Source organism: Clinocottus analis, unplaced genomic scaffold, assembly GCF_023055335.1.
Source record: "Clinocottus analis isolate CAN_PGR_092001 unplaced genomic scaffold, fCliAna1.0.p SCAF_4, whole genome shotgun sequence".
Taxonomy (NCBI): domain Eukaryota; kingdom Metazoa; phylum Chordata; class Actinopteri; order Perciformes; family Cottidae; genus Clinocottus; species Clinocottus analis.
The window spans coordinates 15,665,875-15,691,076 of record NW_027176153.1 but is presented as its reverse complement, the minus strand read 5'-3'; the positions used below and the strand labels follow the sequence as shown (position 1 = coordinate 15,691,076).

The 25,202-nt window shown below is 39.0% G+C and overlaps 1 protein-coding gene across 2 annotated transcripts in view; it reads left to right on the top strand.

Moving 5' to 3' along the window:
- Nucleotides 1-24,936, top strand: part of cpne5a (copine Va) — a 77,636-nt gene extending 52,700 nt beyond the window's left edge. For both annotated transcript variants that reach the window (XM_068597045.1, XM_068597044.1), the window contains 11 exons: nt 2,021-2,062; nt 2,410-2,485; nt 4,824-4,877; nt 5,443-5,504; nt 13,049-13,095; nt 13,731-13,912; nt 14,853-14,980; nt 16,100-16,202; nt 19,927-19,984; nt 20,177-20,250; nt 21,185-24,936. In XM_068597045.1, coding sequence (XP_068453146.1) covers nt 2,021-2,062; nt 2,410-2,485; nt 4,824-4,877; nt 5,443-5,504; nt 13,049-13,095; nt 13,731-13,912; nt 14,853-14,980; nt 16,100-16,202; nt 19,927-19,984; nt 20,177-20,250; nt 21,185-21,373 — 1,015 coding nt within the window. In that variant the 3' untranslated portion in view covers nt 21,374-24,936. The remainder of the gene's footprint in view (nt 1-2,020; nt 2,063-2,409; nt 2,486-4,823; nt 4,878-5,442; nt 5,505-13,048; nt 13,096-13,730; nt 13,913-14,852; nt 14,981-16,099; nt 16,203-19,926; nt 19,985-20,176; nt 20,251-21,184) is intronic.
- The last annotated feature ends 266 nt before the right edge of the window (nt 24,937-25,202 follow it).

The following is a 25,202-nucleotide window of genomic DNA, read 5'->3' as shown; positions in this document are numbered from 1 at the left end:
TACAGAAGCTAATTGGGTCAGACAGATGGTGTCGAAGCATGAACGAATCTTGATTCCCTTTGAGGATTTTGATGGCGAGATAAATCTTCGGGGTCTTCCTGACGTTTCCTGGGAAATATCTGCAGTTTGCATTTTTGGCTTTCTCTATTTCCAAAATCTACACAGCAGAGCCACTGCCATTTTCTTTCTTTTGAATCACTCCTTCTCAACAAATCAAATTTAAACTCTGTTAAACACACACTGGCTTAGTAATAATTACAGTTGGCCTGCTTTTGATTCACAGTATTTGCAGTAATTCTGAGTGTTTGACTTTGACTTAGAAAAATAATAGCTAATGCCAACTTCACCGATTGAGCCACTTACACACAATATATTTTCTGTACAGGGGAGACACCAATTACATTGGCCATATTACACCATGAGATCACAGAATAATAGTATTTGATGAATTATTCTTCCACAAAAACCTGGATAATAGACAAACTACACTTACACTCAAGAGTCAAAACTCAAGGACACCGTTCACACATTTAGAAAAGACAAGAGGTGAGACATCGTAGAAGGACAAGGCGGAACAAAAGAGAGGTCATATGACCGATGCGCCTCACATTTCCTCCGAGCTCATCTTTTACCTGTATATCAAAGGCAGAAATGATTGTGTTTACGTCATCGCTTGAGTCACGTCTTTCAGCCTCATTCGAAACTGTATAGCTATTCGAAAGGTGTCTCATGTAATCATCTGGCTTCAATAGCAATCAGAGAGTGAAATCTCATTTCCACTAAAACATGCAGTGGGTTTAGGAACCGAAATAAGATTGATCCAGGAACTAATTCGTTGTATCTTCACCAGTAAATTTGATCGTGTCGTTGAGCTGCTCATGACCATGATCATTAGTAGTCAAATTACATTGGAGAAAATTGATGTTGACAGACGCATCATTGGGGAATCAGCCACCCTGAGTGTCAAAACACATTTGTTTTTTAGTGAAGAGTACAAGGAATATTTGATTGTTCTCTCACTCTTACTCTGAAATCTGAATATCGGGCTATTTAAATGTTGTTTCGGTATTTAAAGGTTCTCTATAAGACATTTTGAACACTAAACGGGTTCTTGGAGCGTCGTATAGTTTGAAGTTTAAGGCCACTGACTGAGTGTTGATATCTGATAACATGTTGCACTGTTAGTACAGTTAGCTTCTCGATGCCAGCTTAGCCATTGCCATGTTGAGAGCCATGTGGAAGCAATTCCTCAATCATAGACACTGAGTACTGTAGTGTAGACTGTAGAGAACTCAATTATAGTGAGAAAACGACAGATTGACGTTACAATTCTTGCCATATTTCTCTCTGCACTACATGGATTAAGGGCAGACAGAACGAGTTCAGGTCAGGATAACAGGGCAGCCCTCCAGCACCTTGCCTCCTCCTGGACTCAGAGACACATGATTGACAGCTGCTGATTGTGGGAGCCACTGATCTTCCCATCAGATAAAGAATAAAAGAGGAAGCAATTTCCTATTTTCTGAGTGAATTATCTCAGGCTTACTGGATTTCTTGCCTTCCAACTTATTTCAGGAACTTGCAAATCATGCTCGCTCCCGAGAGGTTATAGTTTTCTATCTTTGGCATGTGCAGAGGAATGCTTGAAATGCCAAACTTCTGGCAACTAACCCCAAAGTTTCTCTTCTGTGAGAAACACAAACTAACTAGTACACAACTTATTTAATCATTGATGGAAGTTTACCAACCGGCTGTGAAAACTTTTCGGTATGCAAGACTAACAGAAACTCAACTGTATTGGTCTCGGTTGAATGTCTTGGTATTTTTTTGCAAACACAAAGCAGGCTCTCTTTGATTCATTTAATTCATCTTTTACTAATAATGAATGAGCTTAAATAGCTTTTTCTGCGCCACCATTTCAGAAATACTTTCGGGGAAGTTTCCCCTCAAGGACATGAGGTGGTTCACCTGCTACATAAATGTGCTCAACACTTTGTCTTCTCCTCAATGGGTTTTACAGGACAATCAAAGTGGAGGTGTATGACTGGGACAGAGACGGGAGGTAATGGATGCACACACACACACACACACACACACACACACACACACACACACACACACACACACACACACACACACACACACACACACACACACAGCATTTAAAAGCACAGTGATAATTCATATAATTTATACATTTTTCCACATGTCTTGTGCACTGTCTACAGATTACTCTATAAATTATTTTTTTGTCACTTTCACAATATTGTCTTCTTACTTGATCAGATTCTATCTATGCTTCAGTAGTTGTGCTTTAATTCCTCCTACTTTTATCTTCTACCTCTCAGGGTTGTACCTTCTGCATCTGAATGAACATTAGATCATGCAGGTTTTGTCTCTTTTCTCTAGCCACGATTTCATTGGGGAATTCACCACCAGCTATAAAGAGCTATGTCGAGGTCAGAACCAGTTAAACGTCCACGAGGTGAGTGGAGATAAAGAGAGGCGATACAGATACTGTTAATAGCTCATCTTTGTTTACATTTTTTTTTTTTAATAACGGAACAGTCTCCAGACTGTCTTAAATCTTGTATGTTAAGAACTTCCCGATGTTCCTCTTTGGTCTCTCTAAACTACATTTAAGTACAATTTAAGTCACATTGTAAACCTGATCTCTTTTGTATCAGATTCTAGAGATTTGTTGTGTCCACACCCAATATTTAATGGGTTTCAAGTCAAGTGAAGAAGCACATGGAGCATACTGCAGCTGGACACCAAATACAAACTTGTGTAAGAAACCAACTTTAAAGACCAAATCAGTCCGCCCTTTTCCAAGGTCTTGTTGTAGAAAAGTTTAATGCCTTTAAGAGGCTGTGGTTGTTTGAGCCAGAGTTGCTGCTATTTGAGATTAACAGCTAGCCTCCTCTGTCTCGCCTCACCCTACACCGCATTATGTGAGAGGTTAAGTGGTGCAGCTGACCAGATGAGGAAGAGTGTTTCTGTGGGGAGAATACATCGAAACCATGCTGCTGATTAAGGTTTTTTTGAATGGTCCTTGGAGGGTAAGAGAGGGTATTAATGTTGGGTGCTGGGGGACTCTTTTGGTCCCTGCTCATTAAAACACTTGCCATGTTACATTAGCCTCTGAATAAGTCATGGAGGTGGCTTAGGGAAAGAACAGGGCAAGTGTAAAGAGAGAGAGAGAGGGAGGTGAGCAGATGGATGGGCAAGGAGAGACAGAATGAGAAAGAGAAACAGAATTAGTGAGTAGCGTGTAGAGTTGCCCTTTCACACTGCTGATAAGGCAGAAGAAGGTGTATCCATTACCCTTCACCAAACCTTTCTGTATTCTAATTAGAAAATGAAACACAGCAGTTTCTTCATCCACTCTGTGCCAGGTCACTGCACTTTCATCAATTTCAAGACGTGGTCAAAGATGACATGAAGCCACCTTATTACTGTTGACAAATAAAGAATTTGAATAGGTCACCGGCCGCGGTGTTCGGCTCTTGGCAGATTCCTGTGTACTTAACCTGACATGAACAGGGCCTGCAAACATTAGCTCTGTGATTTGAGATGACAGCAGGTTAATGCCAACAGAGGCTGGTGTAATTGAGAGAGATGTCTGTGTGGCATAATGTGAACCTGGCGGTGATGACTGCGGTGCTACACACCGTCATCTGTGTTGAAGGAGTTGAGGAGTAGCGTCAGAAACCACAGAGGCATAACGGAGGAGAGATGGAGAGTGGGTTACGGCACAGTTTCCTCCAGGCCTGTGCTTTATGTTTGTGTACAGACCCAGAGAATAAGCAGCAGAGATGTGTGACTGTAGTGGCTCACTGTTCCACATGTTTCTGCCTGCAGGCTCTCAAAGCAACATTCATTTAAAGGGGCGATGGGTGATGTCTAGTCACATGCGCCAAAGAATAAGAGTGCAGTATTTTAGCTCTAGTGCTGGGTCCATGCAACCTAAACTTATCGTCAAACTTAGCAACTTAAAAGCCACCTATTAACTCACAGCAGGGTAAGCATACTCAGCAGCTGAATATATATGAATACACTTAAACTTAAAATTGACTTCAACTCGTTCTTGAGCCCCCACGGAGCTGGATAATGAGTGAGAGCTGCTGCTCAGCCAACTCATCGGGAACATTAGCACAAAGGCTAACCCAGTAGCACAAAACACATCCTCTGAGCCGAGGAACGACACAGACTTTTCAAACTTAAATTGCAAGTGTTTTGATGATTGTGGCATTTAACAAAATTAAGCTTTTTTTTTTAAAGCTATACTTCACACTTTCATATTTGACTAAGGGCATACTGGACGCCACAGTGACTCCACTATTGCTCTCTCGAGGAACACTGTAATTTATTCACATTCTGTTGATGTTATTTCATTTAAAAACATGTATCTAAAATTCTGCCCATATCTTACACATGTCACTAATAATCAGTTTGTCTTGCCTATTGCTAATGTTTGTCTGTTCCTCCACATTACATATTATTATTTATTACAAGATCATGGTAGGGACCACACCATCCCACTATCCCCAAGCTTGGTAATGTGCATGTGAAGTGTACAGCACAGTTTAGGAGCTTATAACCACCCCTGGGTAATCTGTTTCTTGCTGCGGTGCATGATCAATGCTATCTCATTCTCGCCTATACAGTTATTAGATTCAGTCCCTATGCTCCATTACCCTTACAGACATGGAGGTGGCGAACAAATATGTTTTTATTACATGCCCAAGGGTGGATAAAAATAATTGTACTGCAAGTCTATATTAACATTGTCCTTCTCTTCAACTCTGCCTTCTTACTAGGTGGTAAATGCCAAGAAGAAAATAAAGAAAAAGAGATACATCAACTCTGGAACGGTGAGTTCTGAGATAAGAGAAACACCCCGACCCTCCTCTGCTTTTGTATTTATCAAGAAGTTTTCTCCAAATGGATTGTGTGAGGCTCTTCAGCTCTGGTAAATGTTTTTGTTCCGCTCCTAGTCTCGGGGCTTATGATTCAGACAGTGAATTTAAGTAGATAAGAATGAAACAGGTTGAATGACCAAGTCCATCGTAATGCAGAAAGGATGTGTGTCTGTCCGATTAGAGGAGAGTAGTGATGGATGTTTCTAGATGAGCCTGAGCTTTGAATTGTGTTTACTGTGTGAGTACTTTGGCTGCTCTCTGTGTATGTGGTGACTCTGTAATTAAAATCTGTGGCTAGTTTTCCATTACACCGATCATCCATCAGTGCACTGCACACTGACGTTCTCTCAGTGATTGTAATACTAATATGCTGCCCAGGCGTCAAAATCATTCAGCGTGGATAAGTCATTTTGTGGGTGGTTAGCTCAGAGGTCAGTGTTAATGTGTAGATTGGTAGATTTAGATTTCCTTAATTGCCAAGCAAGAGATAATCAGTTTGAGCCTTTTCTTTCCACAGGTGTCCTTGTTGTCATTCAATGTGGAGTCGGAGCACACCTTCCTGGATTACATCAAAGGAGGGTGAGTCTAATGTGTGTCTGATAATGACACTGTTTGTATACATACACAGTATTTTAACATCGTACCTTTGTGCCAGGTAACACATCAAGTTTCCCTTTGTTCAAATGTATTTTGCTTGTTGTTTATGCACTTGGATGTCAGGATTGTTGGATGTGCAGAGTGTGACATCAAAAGGCAGTTTTCACATTAATCTGCTGAAGGTTAAAGTTTCTCTGTGCTCATTTTAAATCACAGTTTAAAATATGTACGATCCATCTCAACTAAGCCAATCATATGGAAACTTGAAAACCTCCACTGCAACATTTGGAGAATTGTCTTCTTAGTTAAGTAGGAGACATCTGTATTCTTCTTTGTTAAAATAGCCTTATGTTGTCAGATGGAGAGAAAGGACAGGAAGCAAAGGGACAACAGGAGGAAGAGAGACGCTACACACAGTGATGTATCGCCTCCCCCAGCGGATTTTAGCGAGTAATATATTTAGCGCTTTGATAATGCTTTTTTTTCTCTTATGTGGGTGCTCTGAATAATGCATTTAGGCCTGTTCTTTGATTTTGAAATAGCCATGTTGTCATTTATGAATGATCTTTTATTGTATTTCCACATACATTGACCAAATCCGGCTGCTCGAATTAAAAGCATCAACTTTTGTGAGTTAACTTGTTAACTAGTTTGCTAAAACTTGCAACAGCAACACAGAGCACCTACGCGTGTCTTTGTAAACATGTCATAGCTGTGACTAATTATAGAAATAATAACTGAGAGATTTAATGTAGTAGATTTAAATAATGTGTGTGTGCTCCCTTGACTCATCCGCTCTCCAACCTACCCTACTGCTCATTGCCACATTTTGGCCCACATTTTCTGGTGTTATTGACTCTGGTTACTCAGTGGCCTGGAAGTTTCCTCATGTGGGTAAAGCGTGGCCCCAAAGGAGACGATGTTGTCCACATTCACAACTATATTGTCGATGAATATAAATGACTTTGATAAAATATGGAAAAGATCTGAGAGCTTAATTAAAGGCGGACAACCTGTCACATATGGAAATGTTTCTCAGTGGATCAGTGGCTGCCCTGGTTTTAGTTTTCTGCTGCTTCGCTACTGATGGCTGAGTGTCCCAGATCTGTCCTGTTGAGTCTCCAGCTCACACAAATGGACACACATACACAGACTCACAGGCACTCAAGGTAACAGTGTGTTCATCCTTAGTTTTACTACCGGTTTGCTCTTGATGTAGTTGTTTCTTGAGACGCGCAATAAGTCTAAATCACGTTATGCTGCATTTAGATTCAATATGATTATGAAACCCCATTAACACTCGTCCAAGTTCTGCATAACCCAATTGTGAGCATGAGGATCGGCTTTTACTGGGGCATGTACACACAGTATTCCCACCATTATCCTTGCTTTAATTGGGTACAGACATGTATATCTGTGAGGCATTTAGAAGGAAGGAAGCTCAAAGGCGGTGAAAGATAAGACACTCTCAACAAATGCGTGGTATATTAGAGATAATAGATAACAGCTAATTGTCTGTGAAAAGACCACATTATTGGATTTTGCATTCATATATGACATGATTTCTCAAAACCGATAAATATCTAACTCAAACGTCATCCAAAGAAATATCACAATATACAGAGTAGTGTTTCCTAAAACGGCAAAATCTTGTTACTCAAATATTGAGAGAATTACGCCACCAATCACCTATTTATCAAAGATGAACTCCTCTTTCCAGGATAACTTGGATGTAAAACAAAATGGAGAATAATCTAAAATACTATTCATTTGACTTCTTTTAATCTTTGTAAGAGACCGAAGAGACCCTTTTTTTCATGGTGTTGAGAAGAATCTGATGGAGCTTTAAATTTATTATCGAGAACATAAATGTAAAATCACTACAACATTGAACTTCCTTGGACTAGCTCTAATGTAAGTACTCTGAAATTGGTTTTAAATTGAAATCTCAACTCAGTCTGAAGCTTGAAACAGCTTTTTATCCATCTTGTTAAACGGTAATCTTCACATGAAACTGTTTCAGACAGAAATGAGAGAGAGAGGGAGAAAGATTAACCTATTAATTAATGTGATCCTGCATGAGGAATGAACCATTATGTAGAGCGGTACTTCATCTTTTTGTTACAGACATTTGGAGGTGTTTAAAGCTCATCGGTTCTTCAGTGGGGTTTTAGTGCCGTGCTTGGAAGAGGGGCTGATGACAAAAACAATTTCTTTAAAAACATAAAAACTAAAGAAGAAATCCATGAAGGGAAAGTAATTCTCACTCATATTGTCTCTTGAGGTATTTTAATTCATCATGAAAGACTTTTTTCCTTTTCTTCTGTTTTCATTTTCTCCCTCATGTTTTATTTAACAACAATGGGAGTCCTTAAGTATTAAAAGTCTCATAAGGAGCAGCAGAAGTAAGAATTGTCTCTAAGATGCATCAAAAGCAATGTGGGGGATGCAGAAATATGACTTAGTGCTATCTCCCGGTCTCTTTGTGGCCTAAGTCAAGGCTATCACTGTCTCTACCTTTTGTCTTTTTTTCATTTTCTGCAGAAGCTCTCTGTGAACTGAAACATGCGCTAATATGATTTTAGATACAACGACTGTATTTTATTCATGAGTGTGCAGCTTTCCCTTCATTCCTTTATGTTACCTGGCAGAATATGTTTGCACTTTCCTTCCTATGGTGACTAACAGGCTTGTGACACAACTGCAAAGACCACATACAATCATAAATAATCTGATTCATCAAGTAAGAAATAGCAAAATAGAAGTGTTTAACAAGTGTTTAACAGACTTATCTTCACGGTGCAGATTGCAAGACAGACTGATGAAGAAAATAAACAAGATTATAGTGCTGGCATTAGATGGACAACACCATGAGCGCGATGCTTATCCATGATGAGAACCAGATTAACTGTATCCATAGAAAATGAAACACCAGATAGTGTTTAACTAAAATTAGTTCAGGAGAAGCTGCTACTTTTTTTTAATGAAAGTGGAAAACCTTCAAGCAACTTTGAGTTCTTAATAGTCTTTAAAGCTAGAGCTATATTCTCTATTAAACATTCAGCAAGATAGGTTTATATGACTAACCCTGAATAACTGTTACTGTCTCAAATGGCATTTGACATTTGAGAAATAACCCTTCAATTGATGATGAGAAAAACTCAGCTCATTAGAAACAATAAGAGTTGCCCCACTGGGACGGGCACACATGCGGCGAAGGCTGAAAATAGTGGAACAGATTGTTTCATCTTATTGAAAGATGCATGCTTTGGTTGTATTTGTCTGTGTCGCATTCGAGGGAACAATAAGCTATTGTTACTGAGATAGAACAATGTTATGCTAGCAGTCTGAGGAAACAATGCAAACCAAGAACACAAAAAAGAAAATAACATCATTTACATCGACAAAACATTGTCTTACTTAATTGAAAATGTGTTTTGGAAGTTTCTACTCATTCACAGAAGTTTCTAGACTAACACAAGTTATATTTTTGAATCAGACTCACATTTTATTCTATTCTACTAGAACACAATTTGCAATTTCAGGGGTTGTGGCACACTCAGTGTTTGTCCAATGCATTGTTGGGTCTTGATTTGACATCTGGACATCTGTACTACTTACTATATTTGGGTAAAGGAAATGGCTTTCCTTCAAATCATTCAAATATATGGAAAGCAACTGGGCAAACCTGAATGTCTGCCAAACCTGCTGAAGCCTCAGGTTGTATCATCTGATCCAAAGACACAAATTTGATCTTTTAGATTTCTTCTATTGATTTCTCTCCTTTCATAAATGTTAGCTTTACTGCCCCCCTTCTACCAGGCGATAACTTAAATGATGCGTTTTAGAGGATTTTCTGAAGCAGTGGGTGAAAAAAGCAATCTCTTCGCCAGACACACGATTCATCCTGACTGCTTTCCCAGTGAATTGTTTTTTTTAATACATTTTCATTAAGGTTCAACTAGAGCAGAGATATAGTCAAACAGAGGTAATTAAAGTCAAAAAGCCACATACTGCTCTGATTCTGAGAGGCTAATGAAAGATTTATATTCTTTTCATGGCATGTTGAAATATTTCTTTTTAAATTAAATCTGCAGTGTGATCGGCCGTGTAATAGCTTGTGTGGATTCTCTGTTGTGTGGAGATCTTATTAAGGTTTAATAGTTTCTTCCCAAAATATCTTGTTGTCCTGATACGGGAGAAGGTGATGTGTTTTTCTTTTCATTTCATTTAGGTTTGCTTTGTGCTCAGACTGCAGCATGGTTTTTCTACCGGAGCCCAGCATTTTATTGTCCTTGTCTTCTTATTTTACTGTCCTGAATATTTCTTCATTCTTTTGCCGCTTTATATTCTTTCCAAGCTTTGTGGTTTGTTTTGTGTTCACAAAATACTGGGACGAGAAGGTATTGATGTGAAAAGATTCTGGGTAGGTTGTATGCATTGGTGTTTCATTCAGACATCGGGCCACCATTGGTCCTGTTTACAGGGAAGCAGAGGCAGAACATTTCACTTTAAATGTATGTATGGCACAGTTTTGTGCAGGGAATCGCTGCAACTCCAAACTGTTATGACAGTTTTCTGCAATTGGAGTCTTGCCACTGTAGACTTCTCTGACCTTTTCTTTTTACCGACACTTTTACTGCCACATACTAAATATCCAGAGCCGTAGGAATGGACATGTCCAACTCATTTGAAATGCCACTTGCATTCCCCTATTCAAAATCTCTCTGAACATTGTTGTCTCACTATCCAGTGTCAGCAAAGGACTCTTTTCGTCCTGCGTTTTCCCTCTCAGGCTACATACTGGCTGCCCTGTGTATATATAAGTGTTCTAAATTATGCTGAGGCAGTAAAGCACACTGAAAAGTAAAATGAAAATCAGAAAGTATTCGAGATCTTTAGTCTTTAGAAATCTTTAGTTTCATAAATGGAACTAAAGATTACTTAGTAAGGTTAGTGCATACACGATACAATATCAGTTTATTTTATATATACATAAATATACACACAATAATACAAACTATTTGATATTATAATGAGAGAATACTGTATATTGTTCTGCACACACACACACACACACTTCTGAACCAAACCAACTCCCTTGTGTATGTCTGCATGCCATTACACAAACGCATCGCACCATCCTGCTCATTGATGTGGTCTCGTTAGAGCACTGATGAGATTGTAGGTGTACAGTAGCTGCATTCTCTATCTCTCGGTTTCCAAATCCCAGATTGCCAAGACTGCAGGGGTTTCACATTACAAAGACTCGTGCCATATGGTGTTTGTCTAACTGGATGGGGAAAGTCAATATGACACCGATACGTCTGTATCTATTTTGAAATGATTGCAGTAATTCAAGGTGATGCACACAAGGTGAGGAGCTGTCATTTAAGCTGCAAGGAAAACAAGAGATGCTGAGCGAGTTAGCGATGACATGAAAGGACAGAGTGAAGCCCGTGGGGAATTATTGGACTGCCTGTTCTGAAGGATTTGTTCTGAATCAAGTTTTCAGAGGCCATTCAGAGGCTGGTGTCAGATTTATAAGCTCCCGATAAAATGTAGCAACAAATGATGGTCCAGTAACTCGTCCGTACAGCGATGCATTGCTCACAGAAGAGTCTAACAATTGAAAAGTGACTGAAGAATTACCCGCTCTCAAGCACTTTAGACTTGAGGATTTCAGAGATAAATATAGTGACCCCAGACCAGCCACTGGGTTTAACCTAGAAAACAGACAACACTGCAGCTTCAGTCAACCTCAATCCATATTGATTTTTTAGTTACAAAATAACGTGTGAGCTCTCTGCTCTCAAACATCCCCACAGAGTATTACAAGTGGGGAAAAACAAAAACAACAAAAAACAATTATTGAAACCAAAGTCAGTCAACTGAACACAGAGGTATGTGTGATGTGAGATGTAACTGTTCCTGCAGCAAGTCACGGACAGACAGACACAAAACTGAGCCATGGATTTTAGGATGGTGGCCGCCTGACTCTAACCCCAGTCCTATATTACAGCTGTTAAAGCAGAGGTTGTACACTTATTGTATTGTCGATGCTATATATAATATCTGTACAAATAGATAAATTATTATTTATTTCGATTTTGTTCAATGACTGAAGATTGTGGTAATGGATTATTTTTTTCAGTATCCATTACTTGAGTACTTATACATTACTATTGTACATTTGTTCAAGGGGGTTCAGTGTTTGAGTACATTTTTGTGTGCATTTTCTTGGTACGCTGTGTGTGTCTGTTAATTTTGATAGGAATTGTACATTGTAAATGGTTTCGGAGATTATTGCTATAAATATGACACTCGTGTACTCGGTTTTTGTCCCAAAAAACATTCAGATAAAAAAGTGTAGCACCATGTAGGAGATGCTCCCAGAGTTTAACAGCTTCTCTCTGAGGATGGATTTCCAGGCATAGTGCTCCGTTGACCGACTGTAATTGGCAGTTTGACTGACAGTTCTTGTGCGACAAATTCCAGTGTGTACACTCTGCTTCAACACTCACTCACCAGCTTGCTTTACTCGCTAAACTTTCAAAACCAACCATGGAAATCAGCAAGACATTTTCAAATTGAGGCAGCATGGCATGTAACAATTCCTCTTTGTGAGCTGAGCGGTCCGGCTCAATGCTGATTAATGAGCTGGGGTCAGAGTCTCTCCAGGAGGAAGCCGCCATTATCTCCAATGCTGCGCTTGTGGGAATGTTCTCAGTGGAGTCGAAGTCAGGAAAGGCAATCAGTGTTAATCACAATGAAAGAGCACACACTTTGATCTCACTCCCGTTCCCTTTCGCTCTTCCTTTGTCTCACTGGGGAAACGGATAACTCCAGCAGACTAGTCAGGCCATGTTTAGTTTTTATTTTCAAGGTTTTGTCCGTCAATATGGCTTCATGAATAAAACATATCTAGTCTGTTTTTTTTTTACATTTTGTGAGGCTTTTGTGCTTTACAACAAAGACCGAAACATGTGATTATAATGATAGCAAGCATTATGATGTGACTACAATAGACAATCAGTTTCACAGTATACGTGCATACACACTCAGGAGTGTACAAACATTCATATATCATGAAAACAAAAGATTAAAAAGTAAAACAGCGATTATGAAATTGGCAATATATTTTTTTTTACAGCTCTTGAGCCGTGTTAATAATTTAATCTTTCTTTGGTGTGATGTACAATCAAATCATTAAACTACCTGCGGCAACTAACATGACCATTTGTGGAATTACTCTGTATTCATTTGTTTTTCTAGTTTTTTTATTGGATGTGTTTTCGGTTTGGATTTTACTGATGCGCTGTTAAATCTTTAAATACGTGTGATATTTCTGGATCAAAGCGGCTCTTCGGCTGCTGATTGACAAAAAGTGAATTTATTTCTCAATGATTCATGAAATGTAATAATAAAAACCTGATTAGATCCTGTGTTGCCCAGACAATAAAAGGTGCAGTGTTATTCTGCCTCTCTTTTGTGAACATCATCCTTTCCCCATTCATGTGTTTCAGGACACAGATTCACTTCACGGTGGCCATTGATTTCACTGCATCAAACGGTGAGTGTTTTCACCAGCATTGCCTTGTTCTGCTTTCATTTGTTATCTGATGTAAGACTATTGCATTTTCCATGAATCAAAGTGGGGGCTGGACTTTTCCTGCTTGCCTTTTTTCTTGTTAAACTTGTTTTATTGACATGCTGACATCATAAACAAAGTCAAGTACATGTAATATATTTAAAAAGCGGGCAACAAGAGAAGACATAGCGGAATTGACAATAAACAGAATGTAGACATTCCTATAAATACATTTAAATATTTTTCGAGCAAATAGTCATTCTGTGGTTCCTCTGTACGTTCAAACATTTAAATCAGATCATTCGAAAGGATTTTCTCTGCTTTCACTGAACTGCATGTCATATTTTGACAGTTACTGATTCCTGTATAAAGGGAGTCCTGAAAACTAATATCTACCCAGAAGTGTTTACAATGCCAGTGTAAACCACAAAACATGGACAGGGAAACATGAATATTGAATTCCTCTATTGCAAATAATGTAGATAGCCACATCGAGGCCCCCCTCTGATTCGAAACATCCAATTTAGTCCTGGCTCGTGTTGCTCAGCCCGCAGCTGTCAGTTCAGCCTCAGTCTGATGGTTTGCATCACTGACTCTGACTTCTCTTGTCTTAAAAGGAAATCCGTCACAGTCCACTTCACTGCACTACATGAACCCGTACCAGATGAATGCCTATGCCATGGCCCTGAAGGCCGTGGGAGAGATCATCCAGGACTATGACAGTGATAAGATGTTCCCTGCCCTGGGATTCGGTGCTAAGCTGCCCCCTGATGGGAGGGTCTCCCATGAGTTCCCTCTGGTGAGTAAATTATGGGGCCATTTCAGACACTCAGGTTGTAATTCAGCCTCTGAAATGTTCATAAAGTTTTATGTTAAAATTAGTTTGCTCCTCCCAGTGGACCTTATCTTTGAGTGTGAGCACTCGCCTGTGTTTTTATGCTCTCTCCAGCCATGAATAACTGCTTTTGCACATGGATGTGTGCATTGTGAAATGAATGCTGCTACACCTCTGATATGCAAAATTCAGAATGAATTTCATTTACTTTTTATAGTGCAAATGAGGTTCTATAAGGCTGAAGGATCTTCTTAAATCAATTTGGCTTCTCTCTGCCAGCTAATGTCCTCTGGCTTCTGCATAGTACGGCCTAATGAGGAGTCTGTCTACTGGGTAACGTCTGCATCACTCCATGTTTCCATTTAAATTAGCAAATTGAAATTCATCTCAAGTCTCATTCTTTCATGCTCTGGTCCTGTAAACGGGTTTGAAAGTAAAGTTAGAGTCCTGGGTTTGGTTAGGAATGTGTCTATAGACAAGGACATCTCTGGGAGCAAAGACTTCAGGGACCTCTGTAGGTTAAGATGTGAGTCTGAAGAACCTGCACACCTGTCATCCCAGCTATGATGTGTTGTTATTGAGAACACAACCAGCTGCTATATAGCCAGATATTAAGAAGATGAAACCCAGATAGCATTGGATGGTTGTTTGATATATTTGACAATTTTCTGACTAACACACTTGTCAGGTAACTACATGCATGTGTAAAATATGAAACGTTCAGCCCTGAAAGGAAAGTTAAACACTGCTTTTCAGCCTGGTATTAAGTTACAGTTTAACTTTAACCCCAGACACAATGTGATACTACTGAAACACTAATTGTTGTTTGGATCAACTATCAATTGTTATGTCAAGCCCTGTTGTAATCCATTCTGACAACCGTTCATGTTTTTGTTTTTCTCAGAATGGCAATGTTGAGAACCCGTACTGTAACGGCATGGAGGGGATTCTCGAAGCTTACCATCAAAGCCTTAAGACGGTTCAGCTGTATGGACCAACCAACTTTTCTCCTGTTGTGAATCATGTGGCCAGGTACAAGAACAAATATCTGTCCCAGTGAACATCACCGAGCACAGTTGTCCTTTCTTTGAAAGTCAGTCGGTAAATAATCCTCGGCGGGTAGACGTGCTGTTAGAGGCATTAAGACAGTGAGTGATGGTTTCTCTATGAATTGAGCAGAACTAATGAAGGGAAAATAAACAACCGGCGGCCAAGCTGAATATAAATGTTAATCAGGCAGATATGGGACCAGATATTTTTCCTTTCTTTGAAGTCTATATTTACTATGGGTTGTGCATTAATGGAAGCAAACAATGCTCTTAAAAGGTAATGATGCATAATATATACTGTATGCCAGGTGGACAAGATTATATTAAATTGGTTACGCGTGAAATGCTCTTTCTTCTCATCCACGGAGGGATCTTAATCTTACAAATGTAGACTCTTTATAATACACTAGTAATGTTGGTGTTACAGTTATTACTTTGCTAATGTGGTCAAATGTCTTTATGAGTGTGGCTCGCATTGCTCTATGGCAAACGAGGAAGACAAAGGTCTTTTTAATCTCCTGAACACCAGCCATTGCTCTTGCTTGTCACTGACGAGTCACACTCTTTGATTAGAATGAATAAGGGCTGACCTCTGACCTGTCCTTGGCTCTCCCAATGATCTGTCATGTTTCACCCCGTCTCACTCATCCAGTGTGGTCAGTTGAGTGCGAGGCAATCAATAATGCTCGGAAAGAATAAGACTGCAGCACTTGCATAAACAGTTTAATGAATTATTCATAGAGCAGCCAACGATGGGCAGTTTAAAACTAGGCCACGCTCGCTGTGCTGTCTCTGATGGGTTTCATAATAGTGTCCGGGTAGACCTCTGAGACATGAAGCGCTATACAACATATTTCTCTTCTTTACATATCTATATTAAGCGTTTGAATCACCCGGTGGGCAGGGGGGGAAACCTTTTTATTTTTTTTTGTTGACAGTGGTTGCCACTCTGCTGCTCTTAGACTTTCTCCCTTGTTGTTGAAACCAATCTCAGAGTTCTGTGTACATCTATGACCATGTTGTGTGCATCTGTTTTAAACTTTGCTTTCCTTTATGAAACATAAACTTTAACCCCTGCGCCCTGATGATCTCTCTGTTTCAGGTATGCAGCAGCAGTGCAGGACGGATCTCAGTACTTTGTTTTGCTCATCATTACTGACGGCGTCATATCAGACATGGCTCAGACCAAGGAGGCCATAGTGAATGTAAGTGCTGATCTAACTTTGGCTGGAGGAGTCACCCCCTCTGCCCCCTTTCCTTGCATTGGCATTGCAGGTGCTTTTAGCTTGTTCTGCTCTCAAGCGGTTTCTAAACCAGTAGCACTAGGATTTAAGGCTTTACAGGATGTTTTCTCCTCCACTTGTCTCACCCCCTGACTGTGCTCGGGTGCTCTGTTTGTCCAATATTTGTCCTTTTTATTGAGACTCCCAGAAGGCTGAAGGGCTCAGCTGAGACTCACTCTAAGGTCAACAGACTCACTGTATATTAGAGGCAATGATCTTACGCAGCCCACCATCTGCAGCTCAGCGACACGGTGCTCTGACCCCCAGCAGACTGGGTTTAAAGGGAATTTGCGACTGTTAATCAAACCATTCGAACAGCCACACCTTCCTTTTAAGATCTTGTCTGCTGCTCTGCACTGCTCTGCCCGAACCTGCTTTGTTCTGCTGCCACCTGTCAACTCAGTTTGGACCTGGCTACACTTTCTACAGGACTGAATGACCTACTCCACTTGGGATTTAGCCATTGCTCCAGAGAGATTCATTATCACCAAAGTGTTACATGCAACGCTCATGTCTGCACCTTTGGTATCTTATATGAGCTGTGGTGTATCTTTCACGACTGTACTAAGCGGATATATTGTAATGTTGTAAGTACTGCTGCTGACCACACTGCCATGGTCAAACCGAACCGGCTCAGCTTAGCCTTCAGTGACTAATGTGTCCGTTCATTCATCAGGACAGTGTCTGGGTTTTTTCCTATAAACTCCAAATTTCATTCCATGATTTTAAATTATGAAAGAGAGTATCTCTCTGACCTGATAGGCCAAACATATAAATCAGTTTGTGGCCAGGTATTGGATTATGTCTCTGCTTGTCAGTTTGTTGTCTGGATAGGAGGCAAGCTCGACCAGTAATTTAATAAAACCCATGAATATTTTAAAATGTATAGACACCAGAAGAACTGCATTCGGCTTAGTTCATCTGTCCACTTGGAATCAAGAAAGCAAACGTTTCACCTGTCTGGCCAACTTTAGACACTTACTGACCAAAAGAACAGATGCTTTGCTACTGATTATTGTATTTCGTATTTTACCAAATTCCAAAGCAAGCCAGCATGTTTTGATGTCTGTTATTAAAATTAACTCTATCCACCTTAAAGCTGCTACAACTTCTCTTTTTCTCATTGTTCTCATCAATGACCTCACCAACCAGCCACAGCTTCTTCAAACCACAAAAACCCAGACATTTTAAAGATGCCAAAAATGTCCAGCTTTATTTGGGGGAAATGTGTACCAAATCATGTATGAGGCATAAGGCGGCCATAGAAAACATGCAGTCTTGGTTCGGCTAAGTATTTTTGCTTCAATAAAAAATTGGAACCAATTGATGATGAATTTATGATGATTTCCAATGAAGTTACTTGAAGAAGACAGTTCTAATTATATATCCCTGCGTTCATATGTTTTTTTTTAGTATTTTTTATAATAAAGTCTAAACAAATTTCTTGTCAAAATATTTTTCATGAACTTTGGTGTGTTACACATATTTAGAGTGACAAGCTAACTGCCCCATCGTACAAATCCACACTTAACTGTTAACTTGTGGGACGCAAGCTTAGCAATGTCATAGTTGGATTTTGCTGGTTTATAATATCTGTTTCACACTGAAAAATGTTATATTATCAAAACCAATCATGACTTGCAGTGAAAATTACATTATAAGTGTTAGATACACGCACCGAATAACCTGGATATTATAGCATTTGTTCTATCATCCAATCTAATGCCAGTGTCTTCTCTTGATTATTGATTGATGTGACTACTGAAGCAAAAATAGTTTTATGATAACATATATCTGCCAGAAGTCCCTATATATAGGAGGAGGTGTTACAGACTGATAGATTATATCCCCTGAGTGACTGTGCAGTACAAGCAAAGTAACAAATGGCGTAGACTGAATAATTCAGACCTTGATACAGAATCTGCTCTAGCATTTATAGGTTATATTAATATGTATTGTGTGGTCTTTTGCTGCTGGAAAGGGGCAAACAGAATGTATGTAATTAGTGAGAGAGCAAGAGGTCAATGAGGAATGAGGGGAAGATGAAATGGCAGAGGAGATGGAGGGGTATGAAAGATGGAGAACACGGAGAGGATGGTCCACCTCGGTTTATATACTCTTATCTGTGACAGGCCTCTCCCCTCAGGAGATTTTTTCCAGGAAACCTGACCTACTTTAACCCTTTTAAATGCATTTCTCCCAAAAGCATGCATTATTCATTCATGCCAAAGCTTTTCACTTTCTCCACATCAGGACTGTGGTGTATACTTATCATACAGTGGAAAAACCAGTACAACACAAACAGTGTGGAAGATAAGCCCTATCAAATGTTTACTATGTAGGTCTAAGCAGTGGCGGGCCATCAGGGCCTTCTAAGCCTTCTCTGGTGGCCTAAACACAATCACAAAGTTATAGCTATTTAAAATAAAATAAAAAATAATTTAATATTTTTTTATAATCAAAAATTATAGCAATTTTATTATGCAATTGTTTTTCCCAAATACACTACATGTATTATAATGAATTTTCCCTATTAACTTATTTTCTCATTGCACAGCTGTCTTCATCTGTTCATCTGCTCCTTCAGGCCTCTTGTATACCTCACATGGGAGCTGATTTTTATCCAATCAGCTCTCTTCCTCTATGGAAGAGTAGCCTGGTTAAAATACATGACACAACCTTAGTGTCTGGCCATGTCAAATGCTGGTTGCGTTACTGTTACATTTGCAGTTGTATTTAACGAGGGTGCGGTGTGCCGCGGTGCACCCAGCCGACCCAGCAGCGCTGTGTAATTGTGCGTTGCTCGGCGGGGGAGTCCGCGCAGCGTCTCCTTTTTTCTCTCTCTCTCATCATAGTGGTGGAGTGGCTCTTCGGGTCGGGTGTCTGCTGTCCACACATGGTAGACTGTATGAACGCGCCGCGTATTGAGGGGGTCGGTCTGTGACAGTAACTCCCGGGACTCTTTTTTCCGCCCGTGATGTAGACGATACGGCACTTACAGAAGCCTTGGTCTAAAACCCACGGCCCGCCTCTGGGTCTAAGTGTTGTTGAGATTAGTGTTGAACGGCAGGACATGTGGCCTTTACGTTAACAGTGGTTGACGTATTTATTTATTTAAAGATCCTTTATAGATAATGTTAGATTGAGTGATACAACTGTGAAGGATGATGTGTTTGTTTATTTTGATATTCATACTTGCTATTTGTAACTGTTTTCTTATTTTTAGTAACCATTATGTAAAGAACTGTGTATAATATTAAGCTATAATAATAACTTATAATAGTAAACTAATTTGCTATTCCACATTGTAAAAGTGGCCTGCAAAGTATAGCGCAGCAAAAATATGATGTAATATGCTGGATATTGTACTAACCTTGGGTCCCCTGAGTGGAATAGTGGATTTTGTATTTTCTCTCAGTCCCTTTACAGCCCAAACTATGTATTATAAAGTGAACCACAGTCAAGAAAAAGCTGTGTTTAGTTATGCATTTTTTATTTCATATTGTTCCTTATTGTTTCTGTTCACTGGAGAAAAGAGTCCAGGTAACTGGCTTTGCAGACTGAGAAGTGTATTGGGAGGAAAATACAAATCTGGAAACTGGAGATGTTACGCCAACTCACTGATTGTTCTTCTTGTTTACGACAGGCAGCTAAACTCCCCATGTCTATCATCATTGTTGGAGTTGGCCAAGCTGAGTTTGATGGTGAGAACAGTAAACAAAGTTCTTCAGGGAACAAATGTGTAAAAATAAAACCGTGAAAACCAGCCTGTGGTCTGTTTACATCAGGGATGGTTTGTTTTAGTCAAATGCACTCTTTAGGTTTGCCTCTAACCATGGAAATTATTGAACAAAATATGTTTCATGTAGGATTATTTTAATACCTTTTCTCTGTAGCCATGGTTGAGCTGGATGGTGATGACATCAGGATTTCCTCCCGGGGAAAGTTGGCAGAGAGAGACATTGTTCAGGTGAGAGCTTTCTAATGTGTTGTTCTCTCTCGGCTCGCTGTAGGAAGAACACATTATTCATTTCTCAAAGGCACAGCGGTGAAAAGTTACATTTTTGCTCCGTGAGTGGCCCTGCATACAGAGAGCGATGTTGGTTGTTTGTTTTACTACAAAGCAAGATTTCTCTTCTCATCAACTACAGGCCACATTGTCTTGACATGTATAATGAATAGTTCAGATTTAAACATTTATTATAAACATAATAATCCAGGAAGCACATCATGATTACATTTACTGAACACATTCATGCTCCCCAGAGGATGAACCCACTCCCAAGAGTTCTCTTGTCCACACTCAAATGTCAACTTTGTACACAAGATATCAGATGGATGGATTACAAATTAATTAACTGTGCATGTTCTTCATCCTCTGGGATCAACCAGTGCTTTGGTGACCCTTTGTCCTTTACTTGTGCACCACAGTGAGGATGATATATACACTTGTACAACATTCATTATCATAATCTAATTAGCAAGTGTTTGAAAAATGTATCTTAAAACATTGATGCTTGGTACAGGGTAAACTCTTGAGATGTTAATGGACTTTCGTCTCGCAGCAGCATCAGGGAATCTTTTAAATGCTCTTTTCTATGGAGCGTCGGTACTGAAAATGACGCTTGAATTATGTCTGTGTGTTAAGTGTAGCTACATAGAATATGCATGTATCCCTGTAGTATACCTTCTTTAACAATTGCTACATAGATTACAAGACAGACATGCATGTGGCATCATCAAGAGGTGTTATGTTGCGTTATGTGTATTCGTAGGTACCTTTGCTCTCCACATTTCCACTAAGGGGGATAATAAAGTAAATCTAAACTAAATAGGCTACAACATAGGCTTCACCCTGTAAGAACCTAGACTTGTTGGATACGTGATTCATCCTTTTCTTACAGTTCGTCCCGTTCAGAGACTACATGGACCGCACAGGCAACCACGTGTTGAGCATGGCGCGGCTGGCTAAAGACGTCCTGGCCGAGATCCCTGACCAGCTCATCTCCTCCATGAAGACCAGAGGCATTAAACCTAACCCCGTCCCACCTGCTTACTCACCTGGAGACCAACTCCAGACCAATCTCGTCTGAGGGTCTGCGTCTCAAAACAGGTCTGCGTTGAGGTTGGCAGGGTCCTGGTTGACTGGAACCGGCCTTCGCAACCGGCCTTTGGGAAAATGCGCTTTTAAATATTAATTTGACTGAACAAAAAGATGAGACTCCATTTTGTTTTGGAGAGATACGACTGCTTTTGGTGAACCTGCTGATGATCAGGAAGTTTTTTTCTTTCTGATCGCTTGAGGAGGAGTGTGCTGAGAAGAGGCCAGTGTTGAAGGTTTTAGTTGTTCACTGTCAAACCTGTCAAAGTGGTGATGTAATGGATAGCAAGTAAACTCATAGAGAGAGCCTGTTTGAAGGCATACATATATTAGAATGTGCCAGTGTGTATCATGTGTGTGATACCTTTTGGAATCGGTGTGTTGAACTAGGAAATCATAGCTATACTAATTTATTTATTTATTGCAGATATCATTCAATCCTTTGAGGGGGTTTTAAAGATGTGGAGGGTGTGGGGGGATTAAAGTCCTATTTTTTCTGTAGTTTTCCATCTTATATTTTATGACCAGTGTATTTAAATAAATCCCCATTTCTACTTTGATAAGGACTGTAATATAATTGCATGTGATAAAACCTATCCCACAGTTCTGGATCATTTTCACTGATAGAAAATTTAATTGCAAGTAGTTAAGTAGAGGACCTGCTGTGAGCTGTTGCCATACTATTTTGCCAGCCCCATGTCTTTTACCTATTTCTAGTATTTATATTACAGAATGCACTAATTACTGTCCTGACAAAAAGCACAAAGATTATCATGTTAATAAGCTCAAAAAGAATTATTTTGAAGGAACCAACGCTACCACAATGAAAATAATGAAAAGGACCGCATGTTATGTTTTCATGCATTATTTTTAACTGAAGGAAACTGGAATAATGTTCATAAAGAAATAGCTATACTGATATATTAAAATCAACTTATATTTATCATAAAACAATATGTTTACAGAAAAGTAGATGAATAATTCAAAGCACATACTTAATTTCCCGGGTTTGTATGCAGAGAGGTAAATTATTAGTCATGCTGTCATGTATCATTTGTCATCTCGCTGTTTGTGTTTCTTTCCTTTATATTTGTTGCGGTTACAGTTTGTTGTCTGGGATTTTACTCTGTACTTTTAAAGGACCCTACAAATACACTTTCGAAAGACTGATGTAAACCAATACCGACTTCATTTTCTCTTCCTTTTATTGATTTGTTTCCCCGGAATGAAAACTGAACAATCACAAATCTTGCAGTGAGATTTTTGGGTGTTGAATGTTTTTTTTAAAGATAACAACAACTAATTGCACGAAACAAAAACAGTTGCCAGTCCATGTTTTCTGATTCATTCAGTGTTTTATTAATTCATTAGTTTTTACTCTTTTCAATTAATTGACTGTTCCCAGATAACATTGTTTTACACTTCTGCACAACAGCCCATTTTATAACAAAACATTTGAATACTATTTTAATACACAAGGTACACTATCACAATTTTGTTTGACAATTTAAAGACAGCTGCCCACATTGTTCATGTTTCTCTCTGCATTTCTATTTTGTGATTGTGTACACATTTTTAAAGTCAGTTGTGTACACACTATATCTATTTATATTGGCCATTATCTCCATAAGCATCTCTCTGTCACTCAATATCTCGATCCAAATGTGCCTATTATATGGAAACATATCCAAATTCAGTTACCCAGGTGTTATTCTGCCAGCAGAAGCAGGTCTCATGTTTAAGATGTACACACAGAAAATGTTGGACAGTACAACTGTTGCAAGATTAGGACTATCACGGACTATTACACGCTGTCTCCTGTACTTTTTATACTTGCAGCTCTTCGCTAATTGTCTTGAAATAACGAGAATTAACAGTGTCGCTGAGCCTTGTACAATATTCAAAGTCAAGACTTGTTTACAACTCAACTGTGGCTGTTAGCATTGTCTCAAGGATTAACAGCAAACATTCATTAAGAACTGAGTTCATTTTTGATCCGCTGTGTTGTGCATTATTCAGTATCATTTTATACTTCAAGAGAGTTTCATTGAATGACACAGTCTGTGTCACAGAGAATATGAAGCTTAGCTTTTTCATTGTTATAATTTGTTTTGTGCTGAGAGCAAACGTATGTAATTCATGTTGCTTTACGATCTTTGTTAGCCGCATAATGTTCTTTGACTCCCATCGCTTCAGTGCTATCAGAGTGAGGATGCAGTGTAACGATATTGCAGAAACTCAGTCCAGAGGCAGTAAACTCCTTCTGTCACAGGCCCAGATCCATATTTGGCATCCTTTTTTTCTCTCCTTCTTTTTAAATTTTGTATTTCTGATGACATTTCTCCCTCAGATGACAAAGTGTTTAATCTGCTGCCAAATCCACTTGTTCATCAGATATGAATTGAGGCCATAAAGTTTAGTTACATAACACACATAAATGCCAGAATACCTCTACAGGAAGCCATTCAAGCCAAAATGAAATCATGAATATACATTGAATACAATTGTCGTGAAATATATTTATATTATTATATTCATAATTACAGACCTATATATCTGATGTATTAACTTTTCTTTAAGTAACATCTTTACATTTTATTTCTCAAATGTAATCTTTCATTTCACATTTTCCCCTGAAAACAATAACAAGTTCATAATGACTGAAAATCAATTAGGAAAAGTCGGCCACATCATTTAGCAGGCATGTTGTCATGCAGCTTATACACTGAGGGTGAAGAGATTACATGAAAGCAGAGAGTTGGGGTTATGGTATGTGCACTTTTCAGACATATTTCATGCAATTAATACAGAGAGAAGGCTTTTTTTTGGTCCGGCCTACAAAGATTATAATAAGCTACACTTTATTTTTCTCTGTGAGGTTTCCTCCATGGGGAAATCAAAGACTGCAACCCTCGTAAATACATAATCAATAAATATGAAATGAGCACAGTAATGACACTTATGCAATTATGGAACATTAAGTTATTATGAAATATATTTTTCAGTCTAAAAGATGTCTTTCCAATAATACATTTAATTATTATTTCTTTTTATGTAAATGGCTTTGATTATCTCTTCATTTAAAATTTTCTTTGAGGCTGAAATCTAATTATGTACATAAGCCCCATATAAAGAATATACAGTGCCAAAATGTGTTCGGTTATTGAACTTGGCCTCTTTAGACAATGTGCATGTGTGTGCCAGAATGCCATGAGGTTTGGTAGTCTACCTTCATTTCACTTGATTAGTGCATCTGACATGTGCTCCGTTTGTTACTTGGGGTGATATTTAGAGATTACAGCCACCTCGCATGTTGCATCTCTGGTTTCTTTCCATTCTGTTCCTATGAGACACATTCTGTATGGGTTCTTCTTGCCACTACTCCTGTTTTATCCCAGGTTGTTTACATACCTCGCTTGGTCTCTGAATTGCATGCTGAACAATTTCCAAACCAGGTGTTGGACATGATCTTGTCGTCATACTGTGGTTTGTGAAATGCTTTGTAATGGATTGCCTTAACTGAACATTAATAAACAATTGACAACTTTGGCAGAAAGCAAGACGTTTTGTGTATTTGGTCTCAATAAGATGAATAAAGTGAGATGAACAGTAACTTTGAACATTTCATTCTTAAATAAATAACACTCCACAGATTTAGCATTGCACTCGTATAACAATGTTGAATTTATGATGGATATTAAATAAAGCAATAAAATTAGTACAGCAGAATGAGCTATTGTATTTTTTATTGTTAAAACATTACCCATAATAAAGTTTTTAGTCAGAGATTCAGGTGTGTTATTCCAGTATCGGCTAGTTTA